This window comes from Achroia grisella, unplaced genomic scaffold (genome assembly GCF_030625045.1).
Source record: "Achroia grisella isolate CSIRO2021 unplaced genomic scaffold, CSIRO_AGI_Agris_v1 utg283, whole genome shotgun sequence".
Lineage (NCBI taxonomy): Eukaryota > Metazoa > Arthropoda > Insecta > Lepidoptera > Pyralidae > Achroia > Achroia grisella.
Genome location: NW_026712771.1, coordinates 1,322,602 through 1,336,295, shown reverse-complemented (window position 1 = coordinate 1,336,295; position 13,694 = coordinate 1,322,602). Strand labels below are relative to the sequence as shown.

The following is a 13,694-nucleotide window of genomic DNA, read 5'->3' as shown; positions in this document are numbered from 1 at the left end:
GACATATAATATAAAGGCATTCAATAAAGAATAGCACTTACCTGAGCAATGGCCTCCATGGTCATCCTCTCGATGTCCACGTGGTAGAAGTTGAGCTGCGGCACATACCGTTTCCTAGGCCGTATATCATCATAATATGCCACTACATCATTAATGGACACCACTGGGCAGTCATCAGAGGTGCTACAACCACTGCTGACCACATCCACACCACTATCAGAGTCGCCCTCACCCCCGAAACCCTCTTTGGAATCTCTGCGGTCGCCGTAACTCTTGTCAGAGTAATCAGACCCTTCCTGGTAGCCTGACTCGTTCATGTCATCAGGGGTGACGATTTCGGGTATTTTCGTCGTGTCGTACCCGTAGCCGACGTCATCATCGAGCACCTCCGTTTCAAGTATGTCCACCATTTTGATTTTTTTTAAACTTTTTTTTTCGTTACACTGTCCACTACATATCGTTACGCTGTTTGCGACCTGGAACAAAAATAATAAGGTTATAAAACACATTATTATTATTAAAAAAAAAAAATTACTACTATAATGTATATATCTAAATATATATAACTCAAAGGTGACTGACGTAGTGATCTATCAACGGACAGCCCAAACCACTGGACGGATCGGGCTGAAATTTGGCATGCATGTTATGACGTAGGTGTAGAATTAATCAAAATCTTAGCATCCGCTAAGAAAGGATTTTAATTAATTCTATACCCAAGGGGATAAATTAACGCGAGCGAAGCCGCGGGCAAAAGCTAGTAATGTATATAATGTATGATCTATAATAATTGTGTATTTTTTTGTTACATATTTAGACTTATGGCGTGAGTAAAGTTTAACTCTTTTTAACTGATACGACTTTAGTAAGAGAATATGATAGCATCTCTATGGGTTCAAATTTTGGCTCAGACTGATTTTTTTATTAATGATGGAATAGTACTCTCGCTATCGGTGGCGAGAGTACTATTCCATTATCATTCACTCGCTTACCGGACACCAGTGATGATGATAGGATGAACATAAAGTTACGTCGGTTATCCCTTCGTGACTAATTCTCCAGGAATTAACCATAATCGTTTCTTAACGAATACAATTCTCTACTCTGTTTATATCCGCCGGTAGGAATCCTATTTTTATACTGTTAAAGTACAATGATTTAATAATTTTCCTAGGTTTATAATAAACCATTACTATTTTAAGATATTTGAATAATAGTATTGCGTAAAATTATATATATATATGCCATTTAAAAAAAATTGATGTACTACTGTAGCCTGATACAACACTATCTTGTCTTCCCTTTATGTACAATGTATCCATGTAATGTATATATACGAGATTTATATATAACTAATAATAACACTATTTTATCTACAACTTTACATTACGGAGTAGAAGTAGAGACAAAAATGATTCCGTTAAAAAATATTACCCCAAGTCGACTCATTCAATTAAGTGGGGTGCTTTCAGAAAGTCCTCGTAAAATGCAATAAAAAATGTTTCAGGAGCTTTTGATTTTAAGCCTTATTTACTTTCAAAGTCGTCATTTAAGCGGCGCAAACAATTGTTAGGAGAATGGAGCCACTTCATCATAAACATTAAAAATAGCCTTCCTTTATTGTTGTGATTAATGAAATAAATAAAAATTAAGTAAAAAAAAGTTAACTCTGCCCGTTGAACTTTGTCCGTTTTCTTTCGAGTTATATTATTAATTTCAAAAAATCTTTTTATAAAACTTATTTGTAAAAGGTTTTAGAATAACAGAAAAATTGACCCAAGTAATTAAGATCTTCTGTTATGGGTACTGGAAACCTGTTATAGATTTCTAGATACATTTTTTTTATAAATACATACATAATATACATAGATAACACTCAGACCAATACAAACAATCATACTAATGAAAACAAATGTTTGTACCGTGCGAGGAATCGAAACCGCGCCCATCGAATTATGAACCAGATGCAAAATATCAAAATAAAAATCGACCGAGATTTATCTGGTAACTAACTACTCGACCCGGCTTCGCACGGGTGTACATGTATTATATGCATAAATCTTCCTCTTGAATCACTCTATCTATTAAAAAAACCGCCTCAAAATCCGTTGCGTAGTTTTATAGATTTAAGCATACATAGGGAATTAGGGACGGACAAACAGCAACAGCGACTTTGTTTTATAGTATGTAATGAAATGAAGCTGCAAAAATGAAAACTGATGTTTTGTTCCCCGAAACGAATATGAAGTGTTATTTTTATTTATTCCCAAGATATTCGCGTAAGTTTTTCGCTTGTTATTAATATATATGGAGCTGTTGGGAGCTATTAATAACCGACTTGGTAAATGGAGCTCTCAAATTGACTGTTTTTATTGTGTACTAGCTACACCCGCGACCTCATCCGCGTGGAGTTTAACTTTATTTTTCTAAAATAATAGTAGCCTAAGTTACTCCTTATTACATCAGCTACTTGCCGGTCGGTCTAGCCATTTCAGAGATTAGCCGAAACAAACAGACAGACAGACAAAAATTGTAAAAAATATTATTTTGGTGTATGTACCGTATTTATATTTATACACGTGTAGTAAAAAATGGTTATTTCAATATTACAAACAGACACTCCAATTTTATTTATATGTATAGATTTATTTTATATCTGTTTTTAACTATTTGTTTAACTAAAGTTGGTAATTTGTTTTATGGTAATAGGGTTTTACAACAAACTACCAGAGTCTATTCTAAAGAGCTTATTGTAAAATTGAAGAGTTTGTAAACGATAATATAATATAATAATTATAATATATAATAATATAATAATAATTAATATAATTATTTTGTAAAAAACAACTTAAAATTCATAGCGCTGACAATTTTATCTGATTGTACGAATACTGACTAAAATCGTTTCGTCTGTTTGTAATTTCAAATTAACAGCTTTTCACAAAACGCATATGAAAAGTATAAACAGTGCCTTCTTATATATTCTTTTGTCTGTCTATCTGTCTGTTTGTTTTTTCTTTGAAACGGCTGAACCGATTATGACTTTCACTCGCAAATTGCTAATCTTATAAGAAGTAACTTAGACTACCTTTTTCAGAAATTTCATTTGTAAAAAAAAAACAGTTGAATTCAACGCGGACGAAGTCTAGGTAACAACTAGTTTACACGGACAGATTATATTATTTTTAAATACATAGAAAACCCCCAGACCGATACAAACAATCATACTCATACAAATGTATCTACCGTGCGAGGAATCGAAGCCGCGATCATCGGAAGTAAAGCTAAAACCGCTAAACCGACGAGGCAAATAATAAAACACACATATGTGTCAATAACAAAATGCAATAACCTCATGTTCGGGGCGCACTGAACTATTCCATTGAAGCATGCATCTCTCTCCCTCAACGCTAGTCCCCAATCTCTCCAACAGGTGGTGACCCTACTCCAGTGACCCAGTTCCTCGTGCCAAGGTTGCTTTCATGCAACAAGTGCCACCCCTGCGCTTTTATTGTCTCGCCATTGATTCAGCGAAGTTTCCCAAAGCTCAGTGCATTCAAAAGTTTATTTTAGTCTTTCATTCATTCATAATTCAAGAGCCACTCTCTTATAGATGGAGTTATTTTTTATACATAACCAATTGTGAGAAGAATTAAAAAATACTTTATTTCATAAGTGATTTTCATGTAATTCGTAGGAATGAATATTATATCTTAAGGAAGGTGTTACATATGAATGTGGATGGTTATAAGAGCCGAAAAAGAGGTGGATGGACTGTGTGAAAGATGGTATAATAAGAAAGGGAGTAAATAACGAGATGACTGCGAACAGGGATAAATGTAAGAAAGAAACATATTACGTCACAAATAAAGGGGATGATGATGTAGATGATGATTTTATAAGTGATTTTTATTTAGTTCTATTTTATTTATTACGCCAGACAAATTACAGGAGTCAAAATTATTTATTCATTCATTCATAATTTTGGAGCCAGGCTCTTATCGGTGGAGATCTTTTTTATGCATAGCCAATTATGAGAAGATTTATATACCATTCATAATTTCAGAGCCACGCTCACATCGGTGGAGCTCTTTTTTATGCATAGCCAATTATGAAAAGAATTATATACTTTATTCAGTGAGTTTAATAAATCTAAAAGTTTATTTTATAAGTGTTTTTATTCAAAAATTTATAATTCACTTGATGAGAAGAACGAGCAAGTAACTCGCGTATAGTCTACGTATGACTACAGTTCCGACTTTTTGTAGTCAAAATAATTTTTAATCTGTTAATAGTAGAACGAAATAAAAAGTAAATAAAGATAATTTAAGATATAGAACGCAGAAACTTGTACAAGCTCATTTGAAAACAATAAAAAGCTAAGTTTCTTGTCAGTTCTTCTTAGCTATAAAGCACTCCGAACTGACGGTAGAATTGAGATATCATAAGAGTCTGTAATAGACCTACATGAATATTTTGATTTGATTTGATGTGATCACTGATCATGTAGGTCTATAACAGAATTTTATGATATCTCAAATCTACCGTCAGTTCTTCTTAGTTCTAAAACATTCCGAACTGACGGTAGATTTGAGATATCATATGAGTCTATAACAAAGGTTTATTACAGACGTAGGTACATGGGTAAAGATATTTTGATTTGATTTGATATGATCACTGTATATAATATAACTATAACGTAACATACATATACAGACTAGTGTAAACAAACTCCGAGTACTCTATTTACTACCGGCGGACTAGTAGTAAAACAAACTGCCAAACAGTTCTGGCGCTGCGCCAGCGGAGTTCGTTGTCATTTGAACAACAAACGACTAATTCTAGAACATTATAACTTCACCAGCCTATGTTTGCAGTAGTTCGTTAAAGGGCTGACAACGTATCCTTTGCCTTTTAACCGACTTGAAAAAAAGGAAGTTACGAGTTAGATTTATTTCTTGATGTGTGAATGGTAAATAATAATAATAATAATCTCAGGACAATTCACACAGCGCCATCTAGTCCCAAGTTAAGCTAACTAAAGTTTGTGTTACTAGATAACTAATAGGTACAAGTATATAGATAATTTTTTTCGTAAATATATACATATTATACATAGAAAACACCCAGACCGATACAAACAATCATACTCATTAATACAACAATCGAACCCGCGACCATCGGACGTAAAGCGGTGTGCTAGACCGATAGACCACCAAGGTCGTCAAATAAATTATTAAATTTATGTATGACTTCTGTGTATGCCTCTTTAAAATCATAACTACCTCTATTAAAAATATACCTAGCACGGTATTCGACTTTAAAACAAGTAAGTTACGAATTCGATAGTATTTCTTGATGTGTCTATTTCGTCAATTTCTAACTGATTTTGGTTTGTTTTTATTACTAGCGCTTACTTGTGTTTTAACCGAAGAAAGGTTTGGAATACTTTGAAAAATGTCGTTTTCATGGGTAACGCAGTCTCGCCTACTTCAGCTGCCAAGCTGCTAGCTGTTAAGATATTTTTGGTTGTAGAGATAACAAGATAAGAGGGATTTTTTTGATAACTGGCGACGCTATTTTTTTTTATGTATGATAATGTAATGTTCCACCCGCCTGCGCTAATGATTTATACGCTGGCGGGGCACCAATGGAGGATGATAAGATGATAAGGTCAGGTCAGTTAGCCCATCGTGACAAATTCACCAACAATTTTTCACGATGGTTTCCAGGGGGAACCGCGTGGAGATCAACCTGTCCAACAATTCCCTTTCCCCCAAGGCAACCCTATTTTTTTTTTAAAGGATGATAATGGAATGATGCACCCGCCTGCGCTAACGGTTTACGCTGGCGGGGCACCAGTAGAGGATGATAATATGAACATAAAGTCAGATCAGTTAGCCGAACGTGACAAATTCACCGGGAATGTATCACGATGGTTTCCAGGGGGAACCGCGTGGAGGTCGATCTGACATGGTACATTGCTAGCAATGGGATCATTAGTCCACATTACTAACAATCCCCTTTCCCCCAAGGCAACCCTATTGAGTAACGGCATCTTAAGAACGCTTGCGTAACAATTCACAGATGGTAGAGTTCCGACGTATATATTAATAGGTACATACTGGCACAGAGCACTGCAATTCAGAAATGGCTGCCGTCAGTGCAATCGAATATACATATTTGATCTTATCTTTCATCTGCACGGTTAGATTAACAAGTGATGCAACATACATGAAAGCTTGAAATGAGAATGGTCAATGTAGACTTATTTAATAGTAACTATCTCGCGATACCTTCCACGTGGTCCACATGTATAGAAGTCCTATTTCTATCGTCGATAAGGGAACATTAATTACGTGACACGTTAAAGAGGTAGGAGGGAGGTATACTGTGACATTGTGTGACGAGGAGGTAGAAGGGACTTGGCATACTGTGACCTTGTGTGACGAGGGGGCGTGCGGCAGTTGGCATACTGTGACATTGTGTAACAAGGGAGTATGAGGGAGTTGGCATACTGAAACATTAAGTGACAAGGGGTCGTGAGGGAGTTGGCATACTGTGACATTGTGGGCCAAGGGGGTGGGAGGGAGTTAGCATACTGTGACATTATGTGACAATGGGGTGGGAGGATCATTAACCTCATGTTCATCTTATCATCCTCTACTAGTACACCGCCAACGTAAACCATTAGCGAGACGACAGCATCATTCAGTAATCATCAATTAAAAAAAAATAGGGACTTTAGAAACGCCGAATTCACACCCCAGACAACCAAAACTCAGGTGAAGATTGACGAGACGACCGCACCGAAATAATTGGGACTAGGGCCAGGTAAAAGAAAAGATAGATCTCTTAAGAAATTGCATATTTTAAAGCATAATTCGAGGTTATGTCTCTCTTTTATAGCTATTGCCATAAACTCCAGTGCGACAATTTTTCTGCAATAAACCTCTTTTCATATGTCTAAGTGAGACTGACACATATAGCTGCTGCGAGATGTCTCTATATAGCGGGGTTGCTTTACGTCCCATGTTTCTCTGTTGCGAAATAAAAAATAAAAATATGGCAAAAATGAACTAAAAATGCATAAATTTCTTCTCTAACTCTTATGAATATTATAAATGCGAAAGTTTGTGAGTATGGATAGATCGCTCCGTGAAGCCAGTGAACATTAGGAGCCTTCGATGTTTCTGGAAGGAGCTAGGCGGACTACACTCGGCCCAAACGAGAATCTAAATACGGTAATTGTGTCCAATATACACGTACACAATTACATAAATATTATTATTGATTGAAAAAGACTTTTCAAAATAATACACTAATTTAGTCTTACTAATATTATACACGCGAAAGCACAGCTAGTAGTACATAAATGATTAAATTAATGTATGTCCAGCTACCTGTATATGTCTTTAAAATCTAGGCTTTACCTCATAACTAACAGCTATTTCAATATTACAAACAGATACTCCAATTTTATTTATATGTATAGATATAAAAATTTACCCAAATAACTAACTATACACTAAAACCTTACTCAGAAATCACTCTGTTGGTCGGTGAAAATCGTTCAGTTTTTGAGATTATAGCAAACATACAGATAGACGTAGCAGGAGACATTGTTTTATAATATGTACAGGATTACCTTTCAATTTAAAAGTAAAACTCTACTATCAACATTATCATAGTAAATCTTGAACACGACTGGAGTCTCAGAGAAAAGCTTACATAGATTTAAGAGGATCTTGCTTTGATATGGGTCCGCATTATTTATATCCCAGGTAATAATGGCATCTTACAGTCTAGGAATCCTAAAGGTTATGTATATCTATACATATAAATATAACTGGAGTGTCTGTTTGTAATATTGAAATTACCATTTTTACTACATGCATATGAATATAAATACGGTACATGCACCAAAATAACATTTTTTATAATTATTTTCTGTCTGCTGTTTGTTCCGGATAATCTCTGAAATGTCTGGACCCATTTTGGCGGGACTTTTTTTGGCAGGTAGCTGATGTAATAAGGAGTAACTTAGGCTACTTTTATTTTAGAATAATAAAGGTAAATTTCACGCGGACGAAGTCGCGGGAACAGCTAGTATTATATATAAGTAAGTATACATCATAGATTCGTGAATATATCAACTCATCTTTTATTCCAACATCCTCAATATTTTCCGGAACAAAATGTCAATTTGTCTTTTATGTATTCACGTCTATAAATTGGATGTCTATTCTCGCTCGAAAACAAGATGTCAAGATCGCAAAATAAAGTCTAAATTGCCCTTGATATTGATTAGAGTCAAATCAGATTAAAGAACAATGATGTATAATAAAAATCTAAAGATAGAACTAGGAAAGTTCAGACTAAAGAATATATGCAACTTAACTCGATGATAACTAGTAAATGGTAGATATTTCAAACTAATGAATGATAATGGAATTTTCTAGAATACAAAAGTTATAAGTACAAAAGGTAAAACTTAAAGCTAAATACAATTAACACAGCACCATCTAGACGCAAGTTAAGCTAGCTAAAGCTTGTGTTATGGGTACTAGATAACTGATACAAATACGTAGTTTTTTTTTCCGTAAATACATACATATTATATGTAGAAAACACCCAGACCGACACAAACAATCATATTCATGAGTACAAATGTTTGTGCTGTGCGAGGAATCGAACCCGCGACCATCGGAAGTAAGATGGTGTGTTAAACCGCTAGACCACCGTGGTCGTATATATCGTATAAATAAAATTTAAATATACATAAACTAAAAATATGACTAAAATGGATGCTACGTAATATGTGGATGGCACCTAAACTCTTAAAGTTAAACGCGTCGTTTATAAAACCAAACTGACAACACTGCGAGTGACAGACGGCCGTGAACTTGTAATGAAAAAATGACGAACTGCGAAGGTCGCAGATAAACTTGTTGCATCTGGCTTACTGCCAGAAGAAAAACCGCTCACGACACCACGTGGTCGGAATGAGCAGCGGCTCGAATGTGTCAAACCGATATTACAGGATACGGAGGCATGAGATGAGCCTAGCCTTAAGGAATGATGGTACATTAAATTATCACGGGAGTTATGAGGGTCCGTAAAGATAAGATTTTAGATCTACAAAAATCAGTCAAAATACTACGAATGAAATGAAATTAAATGATCACAGATAAGATATATATACATATACGTTAGATATAAAGTAAATTAGACACCCAAATTAAAATAATGTATAGGATTTTATGAGAGAGGCGAGAACCAACCTTAAAACACTTACGTTTTTTTATTTAGGTAATCAACAGCTTATGCAAATTATAGATATTATTTAGTATACACTAGAATAGAATAGAATAGAAAATCATTTATTCAAATAAACTTACATTGAAGCACTTTGAATAGTCATTACATTTTTTAATCTACCGCTCGTTCGGAAAGCTGTCTCATCACAAGAAGAACGACCAAGAAACTTGCGTGTTGCTCTTTTATATAATTTTATTATTACTTTACATTTTTAAGTTTAAGTGTGTGAATACAAACCACCAATTAGCACTAATTCAATTAAATACTCAAATAGAAAAATTATTGAATATATAACCAACTGGTTAAACAATTAATATGAGGAAATCAGTCATAGTGATTAGAGCAGACCAGTCCCTACAAGCAGTACCCGTTCACGAGTATGACGGATGAGCCAGCCATCACTGCGCTCGACCATATTTTAGGGAGCCCAATGACCCGGCCCACCACGCCGCCACAAGTCTGGACATTTTAGTGAGCATGACTACTCAAAACACTAGACTACGTCAAAGCTACTTACAATTGCCATCTGATAGTTATAGTATTCACATTTTACATAAGAATGCATGCGGCAATCAATACAAAAACCGCTACGCTTTCATATTTCTAAAATCAATCAATTAAATCAAGAAAGCAATGAGAAAATTAAATTATAACGTTGTATGCTAATAAACTAATTATTTACTTAATATGTTGTCATTTAGTATACACTATTATTAAAGCCAATAGATACCTTATGAATTCATCAAAATGTGTGAGCTGAGTGACATTATAGACAATACGAAATATAACAATGTTATATGTAACAAAAAACAAAGAAAACCTGTTTTAAGTTTGGTTTAATTGAGTAGGGCGAAATAGATCGCCCTGACAATGAGATGGGGCCTTTATAGATGAACTGCAGGCCGGACCAACGCCGCTAGAGTAGCGGTAGAATACTAACGTGTCCTCGCGGCTTCAGCAGTGACGCTCGGAGGTATATCTTGTAGTTTAGTCGATAAGAATCCCGCACACCCCCTTATCACCTCTCCAAAGTCCTTCCTCGGACTTTTAATGATTTCCCACACATTAAAAAAAGTTAAACACCCAAATTAAGGAAATTTAACAGATTGTTTCGTACAATGCTAAGTGTTTTGAGGTTGGTAAACGTGCACAGGAGTTACGTGACGAAATGATGTCTGTGATGTTGTTCATATATTATATTTAGTATAAATTATCTGCATTCCCCGCGGGAGCATAGTATCAGTTATCTAAATATATATAACTCATAGGTGACTGACATAGTGATGTATCAACGCACAGTCCAAACCACTGGACGGATCGGGCTGAAATTTGGCTTGCAGGTAGATGTTATGACGTAGGCATCCACTAAGAAAGGATTTTGATTAATTCTACCCCCAAAGGGATAAAATAGGGGATGACAGTTTGTATGAAACTTTGTCAATTTTAAACCAATCGGGTTGAGACTTTGCATGCATAAAGCTACTATGACGTAAGCATCCCCTAAGAAAGTATTTCTATAAATTCCACCCCTCCCTAAGGGGATAAATTAACGTGAGCGAAGCCGCGAGCAAAAGCTAGTATAGTATATTTTACAATAGTAAAGGAATATTATAACGTGGTACCATTAAATTATGTAAAAAATATGTATACATATGTATCATAATAAAATTTCTTCACTGCATGTAAATGGGATCGTAGATTCCATATGATACCTTCCAAATCATACTATAACCGTAGCGGCAACAGATGTTATAAAAGGCCAAAGGCCAAGATATATAATCCTACAGAATATTTGCATTTATTTTGAATGAAAAAATATATCCGTAATGGACACGAAATTCTATCAGCATTACTAATGTACTAATACAATTTTTTACCGTATATTTTATAGAGTTGTAATTCGACATGATGTTTTTATTATTGTCTACATCCAAAACTGTCCTCTTTTTCTACATAGCTGACATTCTATTTAGCTGACAATATCATTACTACAATGGACCTGAACTTACAATGAAATCTATAGCAAATAATTATTAAGTTAGGTCATCACAATTATACATTTTTATTATAATTAAAGTCACTTTTACATTTTATTTTAATTTACAACCATTAGCCGAATCAAATAGGAGAAAACGGGAACCTGAGCACCGCTACCAAACTGAATATTTGTGGTCTCACACATGCTAATAGTAGCGGAATTAAACAAAATAATATCTGTGACCTCAAGTGATGAAACGGACTTTCGCAAAATCACATCTATTTCAATAAAATATAGAACTTTACCAGTCTGTCAGAATTAAATATTTACACATAAAAATGGTTTTGATGTGAATTCGAATTCTTGACCTTTGAAGTCGAAGTCGGGTAGTAAACTCCTAGTAGCGTCATGTTTTGCAATTTTTCCTATTATTAGTGTGTAGTCCTATTACCAGTGCAATACACAAGTCGCCGACTAGTTGTCTCTTTGTTTCGACTATTACTGAAGTAGCTTTCGAGTATTGTAACGTAACAAAGGTTCAACGTATAATTTCCTGAACTAACATAGTAACATTAATTACAAGTAAAGTCTCTAATCACAGCGTACAACTACAACAAACAAGACTGCAAAATTAGTGCTATCGATCCGGCTTGCTTCAGGTCAGCTCGTACACTGTCCGACGCTAATGATATTAGTTTCTTTTTTCGAAATAGGTATTATTTTGTCGAAATCCATTTCATTACTTAATGCATTTATATTATTTTGTTTAATTCCGCTATCATTAGCATTAGTTTGGTAGCGGTGGTCAGGTTTCCCAACTGATTATTTATGGTCTCACACATTCTAATGATAGCGGAATTAAATAAAATAAAGTCCATTTTATTTTATTTAATTCCGCTGTCATTATGTGATGGTGAAGTTCTGTTTCGTGTTTTGTAAGGATTAATTCGCTTGCATTATTTGGACCGAATATTTGTGGTCTCACACATGCTAATGGTAGTGGAATTAAACAAAATAATATAAATCAATTAAATAATGATTAGGATTATTATGATTAGGTTCTGATATTGAATTAAATGCGGTCATATCTGGAGTTATCTGGAGTTAATAGCAAAAGTTAACATTTTTAACGGCATAGGGAGCTCCATGAAATATTAATGGAACTCAAGTAGGTGAGGTTGGTAAAAAAACATCTGCTTGATTACTTCTGCCTTATGTATGAAAGCTGCCAAGCAGCTCACTTTCTTCTTTACTAAGATATGTTTCAGTGCAAAGGATTTTTTTTTAATATTCTAATGCTAGTCGCCGCAGCTGGCCTTTACAGCTTCACCGAACGATAGGAGGGCCTGTGTAGATGGTACTCCAAACTCGCGGAAGGACTTATGTAGCAGTTGGAGGCCAAAGCCTGCCTTAAGGTTACAACCTCATATAATATATATATATAACTATTTTAAATTATAAGTATATATTTTTTATTATTTATATACATAATCCTGAGGTTTACGATTTTAGTCTGATGGTACAGCTAGGAGTTCAATTCTCGTACATATAATAATAATTATTTAAGTATGTAAAACTATACTAATATCATAAAGCTGAAGAGTTTGATTGTTTGTTTGAACGCGCTAATCTCAGGAACTACTGGTTCGAATTGAAAAAATATTTTTGTGTTAGATAGTCCATTTATTGATGAAGGCTTTACGCTATACAACAATAATCAACGACCAATAGGAGCGGAGCTGCCATGAAATGTGAAAAATATTGCAAAAGTTGAGGAAATGAAACGCAGACGAAGCTGCGCGCGTCAGCTAGTTATTTATATAGATAAATAATTCGTCTTAAACCCCCACAATAAATATATATTAATCCATTCCTTTATTGCGTTAAAACATTACGTTATTTCGTGTGATAATATATGTTTCAGTAAATTGATAGCACTTATGTAGGAACTAAGTAGCAATTCACAGCGGAGAGCGAGAGTGTATTACGTATACTAGCTGTGCCGGCGACTTTATACACATAACTTTTTTGTTTATATACTGATTGAAATCAATAAACACTGAATTTTACGCGAAGCTTTTAACCATACAATAATGACCGCACGCAAATCGGTCACGCCATTTCTGAGATTAGCGCGCATAAATATAGACAAAAATGTTCTTTACCATTGTTTTGGGTTCTATTATAATATATTAATAAAAATCTCCCAATAATAATTATTTTACGAGTAACTTACCAATAATACAATACATTCATGCAAATCGCACGCAATAAGATCAAGCCGTTTCTGGGATTTGCGCATAAGGAGAAACAAAATTTTCAACCATTGTTTTGGGTTCTAATACATTAATAAAAATTCCCCAATAATAGTTTTTTTTATAAATCATCTTCATTT

General features: G+C 34.6%; 1 protein-coding gene across 3 annotated transcripts in view; it reads right to left on the bottom strand.

Moving 5' to 3' along the window:
* LOC131843179 (uncharacterized) overlaps nucleotides 1-13,694 on the bottom strand; it is a 195,316-nt gene that overhangs the window by 156,386 nt on the left and 25,236 nt on the right. For all 3 annotated transcript variants that reach the window (XM_059191792.1, XM_059191794.1, XM_059191795.1), the window contains exon 2: nucleotides 42-476. In XM_059191792.1, the coding sequence (XP_059047775.1) occupies nucleotides 42-410 (369 nt within the window). In that variant the 5' untranslated portion in view covers nucleotides 411-476. The remainder of the gene's footprint in view (nucleotides 1-41; nucleotides 477-13,694) is intronic.